At 27.6% G+C, this 7396-nt stretch overlaps 1 protein-coding gene across 1 annotated transcript; it reads right to left on the bottom strand.

The window, feature by feature from the left end:
* Positions 1–4424: 4424 nt before the first annotated feature.
* Positions 4425–6348, bottom strand: LOC119682073 (sodium-coupled monocarboxylate transporter 1-like). Its single transcript, XM_038095420.1, has 3 exons — positions 5869–6348; positions 5648–5775; positions 4425–4855 (listed from the first exon to the last, which is right to left on the bottom strand). The coding sequence occupies exons 1-3, from the start codon at positions 6283–6285 to the stop codon at positions 4576–4578; spliced, it is 825 nt and encodes a 274-aa protein (XP_037951348.1). The 5' UTR covers positions 6286–6348; the 3' UTR covers positions 4425–4575.
* Positions 6349–7396: the final 1048 nt, after the last annotated feature.

The following is a 7396-nucleotide window of genomic DNA, read 5'->3' as shown; positions in this document are numbered from 1 at the left end:
TCCTTAACATACACTTGAATAAAGTACTTTTATTGTTTATTAAAAAGCTTAGATGAGGTGACTGAGAAATTTATTTAAATTTATTTCGAGTTTACTGACTTAAAACAATAGTATTTTCTCAAGTAAATAAAAAAAATCTACGTCATTGAATAAATATTCACTTTCTTTCGCATTTAATCTTTTCACGGATACAATGAACGAAATCGTAAAAGTTTGAGGCTTTTCACTTTAAGTAAGAATTATGTTGCATGACTTGCTATAAAGTAGGGCTTATAGACTAAAAAATAATAAAAACCATAATAAATAAATTAAAACTTTCCTCTTTTGCAACAATATTATTGTGATATTAAATTAAATCTGACGTTAGTCAAAGTAGTAATGATGAAATTTTAGTTGATATAAAATTTTTAATCAACAGAAATTAAAATTTTTACTAAAATATCTAAATTTTTAACGTCTTGGTAAAACTGATGATGCAAATAAAATTATCGTGTAATATCCAACGAATTAGGGATCAAACATATCATATATTAGATTAATATATGTTCTTCTCATATAGGCAACCAGAACCACGAAACTGATTAGGTTAAACAGATTTTCGGTTTCTAGGTACATATATTGATCTATTAGGAACATTGTCAAATTATTTTTTTTATTATTTCACTGGTGCACGGAGAATGTAGTTCTTCTATTACTGGTTAACCAAGTTCAACCAAGACAATCAAGTGGTTGTCATTTTCTTATTGTGTTGGGGAACTTAAAGGAATACGCCAAAGTTTAACATCCCTTTACCTTTTTCACCTTTCCATTTTACAATAATCAACTTCCAGTTGTATTCACAATTACTGATCGTAGCCTTATGTTTAAAAAAATGCAATAATCAGGTTCTCCACGTGTTTAATGACTTATATTTTAATATTATATATATAGCATTGTATATATAATTTATATACTTTGTTATATGTGCACTTTGAAATATGTGATAAGTAAATTTTAAAGAATATCACGTCCCAATTCTTTTTGTGTATAATAAATCGAAAAACACGTCATAATCTCTTATAATACATTATTTAAATGAACTTATTTACAAACATTTTCAATAACAAAAAGTATATGTTATGTATATTATATATTACATACATAACATTATATTAATTGATAAACATAATTTTTTGGTCTGAATAGCACTTGATTCAAAGAAAATTTAGGTGTATCATAGATAAAAAAGTGGAGTTGAATTATTCTATTCTAACTAATAATATTTGAAAACTATTTCATTCAAAGTTTATTCTTGAAATGTATTTATTCATTCGATCATGAGCAATTAGTATGGATTCTTTAAAATTTTTCTATTTTGAAAATATATTATCATCTGCAATCAGCAGTAGTCCATAAATATGTCAAAAGTTAATCCAGATTAAATCAGCTTCCTTGAACTTATTGTTTAAAATAGAGGAGTAAAAAAAAGGCGACTGAATTTTTACGACCACTCTTAAGATATTTAGGGGTTCAACAATTTGTGAAGTTGGAGTACCTACCTAAACTAGAACTGCAACGACTACTAAAAATGTCAACATTTTACATGATTCTTACTTAAAATTTTTAAACAGGTCTTACATCATCTGGTATGACTAGTTACAAGATTGGCCTAATTTAATCTTTGGTTTAGTTGCATCAATCATTTTTTGATCTAAATAAAAGAAATCTGACATATTGAATAAGAGAGTTTTCGTTCATTAGCTATACTTGGCCCTTAAAACTCCCTAACAAACGTCTGGAAATTCATTAGAAATTTTTTTGGAATCCTTTGCTTTCTTTCCTTTCTTTTGTTGCAGTGTCTTGATATTATTTTAGTTTATACCATATACAGTAAGATTTGTACCTGTTCGTTTTCGCCAGAGAAAGATACCTTATTCGGTTACTTTTAGACAAATTAGCCTGTACAACCATTAATAATTAAAATATATATATACCATACATTGTTTATATGATCTCAAAAGCTTTTTCACAGCGTTCAAAAATAACTTGACAAACATAAAATATCCTGAATTAACAAAATCTGGATTATTATAATATATTAAATTTGCAAAAGTTACAAATAGTTCAGCGTAATTGTTATTTATATTGCACCTGGAATTTAATTACGTACTTGATATTATATTTGATATTTTTTTCATGGATATCGATTAATTAAAAATATTTCAAAAAAATTGTAATATATCCATTTAATAATGAATTTTTTATCCTATACTTTTGGATAAAAATTTTGAATTAAAAGACTTTACGCACTAATATCAAATAGTTTATTTAGTATTTTTTGGATACTATGGATACGATGTCTGTACTCATTAAATTCACACCTTTTTTATTTTATAGATAATACTACATGTCAATGACATATCGTATTATTTTAGGACATTGTTTTTTGCTTTTTCGTTTTGACGAAACGCTCTTGAGATAAAAAAAACCTTTGATTTTTGATGGTTCTTTGAAACCATTGTTGTTATGTCTGTTGATTATTTGACCCCCTCAGAAGCCGCTCATGACACGGTGACTCTACCGGTATGCTCGGTATAATAAAAAAAAATCATCTGCATCTATCCCTAAATTGTGACACTACTACATTTAAAGTTTTACTTGCTTCAAGTGTGGATGCTTGAAACCTCAGAAACTGACCCCCTATATCAAAGCAAATTCTTTATCTCAAAATGAACAGTAGTGATATCTATCCTTCGTAACGTATTCATCACTTTGATATATTTTATTCTAAAACCCTTCCTTCACTCACACTCGTCATTCATTCATTTAGAAATCATACAGACCCAACTAACAAACTTGCAGTGAGGACAGAACTTCAAATCGAACTTTTTCACTGAAGCAAACATAATAAACAAAAAAATCGAAAAAGGACAACACAGGATGAAAAAGTAGCCAAGTCCATTCGTGGTCTACTTCGGCTAATCCTTCACTTCAGTGGTGCCACTTGTTGGATGGTGCGCTGTTCCAACGCCCCACAATATATAACTGTGTCGTATAGTGGATACAATTTCATCTACAATAAAAATACTAAATACCCTCTGTCTTTATTTGTTAGAGTGAATTAGATAATTAGAGAATTTTTAGAGTGTCATCTCCTTTCTTATTGGATCCCATTCGGAAATAATGGACAACCTTAAAAATAAATTAAAAAAATTAGAATTAGACAGGACAGAAGGATATGTAGGAACACTGGGAGGTATACTGGGGGTTTGAAAGGAATTTATGGATAAACAATAGTGAGGATATCATGTTCTCTGTTTGGTCTGATTATTCGTGTGTATGTTTATAAACATTTTTAATGGCGGGAATATTCCTTTTTTTGTTGTTGTCTGTGGATTTTTCTCAGTTGCCAAGAACCCCGTCCCAAAATGGCGAACAGGCAGACACAACATCATTTAGCCTTTGTGAAGCGTTTCTAGATTTAGTATCTTTATTTTCTTATAATACATTTTTCAACTGATATCGAGGCATAAGAACTTTCTGTTTGAGTTCTATTCCATTCAGGATGTGTGAAGCCGTCTAGTACTTTAATAAAGAGTACAGCTATCGATACTCAACGGTTAGTTAGTGTTTTCTTTCGGTGGGTGTAACAGTTTGCGTCATGTACAACTTATGATTGAGATCAATAAACTTTTTCTTTGATATGTTAACGTGTCTTTTAGGAGTTGATAAATTGCATTGTTGGTAATGGTAACATTGTTATGAAACTTTTAACATAGATAATAAATAAAGATTCTATCACAACCGTTAAACAATAGAAATTATTGAAGACCATAAAGAGTAGCCGTTTGCTGCTTGCAAACTGATATAAATATATATATTTATATAAATATTGTACTATTTTTAGCTTAAATGATTAAGCACATTTTTTTGTTTAATTACACTATTAAGTCTATTTTTGTAAGTGTATAATTCTCATGTACTTTTAGTTTTATTTGCTGTGATAACGAAAAGTTTAATTGCCTGCAATTTCATTACAAATTACAATAAAAATAAAAATCTGAACTGCCATTTATGTCTTATCAGTTCGTTGGTTTCGTTGTTTTTGACTTTAGATAAAATCGTGTTACCCCTTTTCACAATATTTTTACAATTATAGATAAATTTCTTTAGCACCGATAAGCCTCAACGTCATTTCGTTCATTAAGATAAAAACATTATGAGCAAAAATTATTGAATGGAATATTTCTTACTTAAATTAGCTGAAGTAATAAATTCTTAGACTGCAGACTGTCACGGACTCAAATAAAATAATTAGAGATAATTTTTAATGCTATAAGCAAAACATTAGAAAAATTCGAGAAATAATCCATTTAATTAGTTTGTCTTAAATTTGTTTTATTAAATGTTTATTTATAATTTACGTTTAATGCCTAAAAACTTTAACACGAAGTTTTTAAGACACAGATAAATTAAATTTTACATACAATAAAATTCTTATGGTAACAATAACGGCTTTGACTTGTACACAGTACAATAAACTTATCTGTTTCGAACACAATGAGTATGAAACTTTCCAGTGACTATCAAATATTTCTATTGCTTTAAATTCGTTTTTGTTAAAATCTCGGGCATCTCTTCGACATTTGTCAGCTCGTATTTCATAAAGTATTGCAAGATGGGCGAGAGTAGCTTGGGATTGAATTTCTCATCCTTTTCTGGTGGTATTATGTAGCTCAATGGTATGCCTACCACAAAAAGTATTATAGCACCAACCACTACGTACCAATTGAACGAAAGATCGAATATGTTAAAGCCTTCTGAAGCATTTGTGCCATGTTGAGTGGAGTGAAGTAAAGTGGAGGTGGTTGAAGCACTAAAAACAATTCCAAATATGAAATAATTTAATAAAGTATTTTTCTTTATTAACTAACACAAGATATATAAGATTAAGATGTATATAACATATTTTATTGTTTCAATTATGAACATTTTTTACTTATTATTATTATTTTTGAAACGGGCTAATTGGTCAATTATTCAAATAATACACTTTTTAAATTTTTCCCATTTTTATAATTATGAAAATAAAAAATGATTTTTAGAAATAATTGAAATGTGTATTAATTGAAGGATTGAACAATTAGCCCATTAAAAAAATAAAAATAATAAGTATAAACAATATATAACATTGAACATCAGTATATTTTTATATCGCATATAAAAAATATATATAAATAAATAAATATTAAAGTCGATTTTAACGTTACTATGACAGTAGTGAACTACAAGAACAAAAATTCCTTTTATGTTATATACATATAATTCTATATATTATATATATATATATATTTATATATATATTTATAAAATTCTATAGATAATATACTCGCAATACTAGAAACAGCTGTATAGCTAGCCATAAATTAATTAAAATAATGTAAAAAGAATTTCTGTTGTTGCAGGTCACTACTTTTCGAAACCTCTCTAATAAATAAATTATAAAAATATACATATAAATATTTATAATAATAATAATAATAATAATAATAATAATAATAATAAATAAATAATAAGAATGTTTGCATATATATATGTATATATATATAAAGTATGTATAATATAAAATATTGAAATATTAACATTGTATTAATAGTAAATAGCTTACATTGTCTTATTCAATTCTTCGCAACCATCAAGTGTTAGGGGTAACGTTTTGTAATGTATGCGACCTTGTGCACCCAAAATTATAACTAACATTGCCAACATACTAGCCACAACAGACCAGAAGGCAGCCTATAAATTACATTCGTTATTCATTTAATATATATGTATTATATAAAATTATAACAAGTTTGTAATGTCGCGAATAAAATTAGTTTTACTTACTCTGCCATGTGCTCTAGGCACCAACATTCCCAACATAAATACACCAAAAACTGAACCAAAAGTAACACCTCCAATAGAATAAACCATTTGTAATATGGAAGAGAACTTCTCGACAACAGCTCCACCAAGTATACAATATATTCCAGTTACGAAGACAAATACTTTCATGATAAGATTTGCACGACTCTCTGTGTGTCTAATATATGGTTTGATGTAATCAAAGTAGACTATACCAGATAAGGAATTTAAACTGGCCGACATTGTACTCAGAGCAGCACTAAAAACACACGATATAAATACACCAGGCATACCTTTTAAATGGCCTACAATATCTTGTACAAAGTACGGCATTAGTTTATCAGTTTTTTGAACAAATCCTGCCTGAATTGGGTCACAGTCATGATAACGTGAATACATCGCAATGCCAGTGTAAGTGTTAAATCCAAGTATGAGGATAAAACCAAAACCAAAAATTACAAGCGATCTGAAAATTACAAAGAAACAAAAAATAAAAACAGTCAATAGCATTGAACAAACGGAATAAAATAAAATTAGAAAATAGTGTCACCTAACAGCACTAAAATTATCTAAAAGACATGAAAACTAGAAAAGAGAACATGACATTAAAGGAAATTGCTAGCTAACATAATTTCATGAAATAAATAATGTGTTATTTAATCGATTAATACTTGATAGATATGAATAATACAAGCAGCATTTTCGGTGTTGATCTATCGATTGTATTATTATATTTTTGATCATTTTAAAATATTTTCTCATTTTTGTTTTGTAATTCCTAAAACAAAGTACATAATAGGTTAAGTCTTACATTTTGTATTTTTTGTATCTTTTTACTGTCTTGGTTTACGTAACTTAAAAAATTCTTCATAATATTTCTAACGTTCTTGATGTCCAGAGATAAGCACGTTGTTATTATAGCCTTCAATTTTTTTATTTGCGGTTTATTTTGGCAGATGGGGTTTACAAATCGATATCTAAACGATATTTAATTTGCTTTAATACAAAATAACATGGTGTGAAGTTATGATATCTATATTTCATATATATACACACACAAACACATATATATCATTGTGATTTGTAATCATTGAGATTTGTATAATATAATTACTAAACGAAATTATATTATATTTATAAAAGAATATTAAAGAATATAGATAGAATAGTGACTATCATATAGGCAACAGTGATATTACAATTCAAGCAGATGCCACTTTATATAATCCAGAATCCAAATAGAATCCAGAAAATAAGCATGAAATAAGGACGTGACACGAATCTCTTGGAATGGTAATATCTATATTGTCCAAATATTGGCTATTATAACAGATGAAAGACGACGTCAAAAAAGACAAACAAAAATACAACAGAAAGCTATCATAGAGAACTACTTGTAAATCCATTTTATTCATTATATTTCATGGTGTAAATATTGTAAACAAATATATAAATTTCAGATTAGATAAAATCCAATTCAAATTAATTGTTTATATTAAATTTTAGATCA

This window comes from Teleopsis dalmanni, chromosome 2 (genome assembly GCF_002237135.1).
Source record: "Teleopsis dalmanni isolate 2A chromosome 2, ASM223713v2, whole genome shotgun sequence".
Lineage (NCBI taxonomy): Eukaryota > Metazoa > Arthropoda > Insecta > Diptera > Diopsidae > Teleopsis > Teleopsis dalmanni.
Note: the sequence above shows the minus strand (reverse complement) of the source record. Positions and strands in the feature narration are given on the sequence as shown.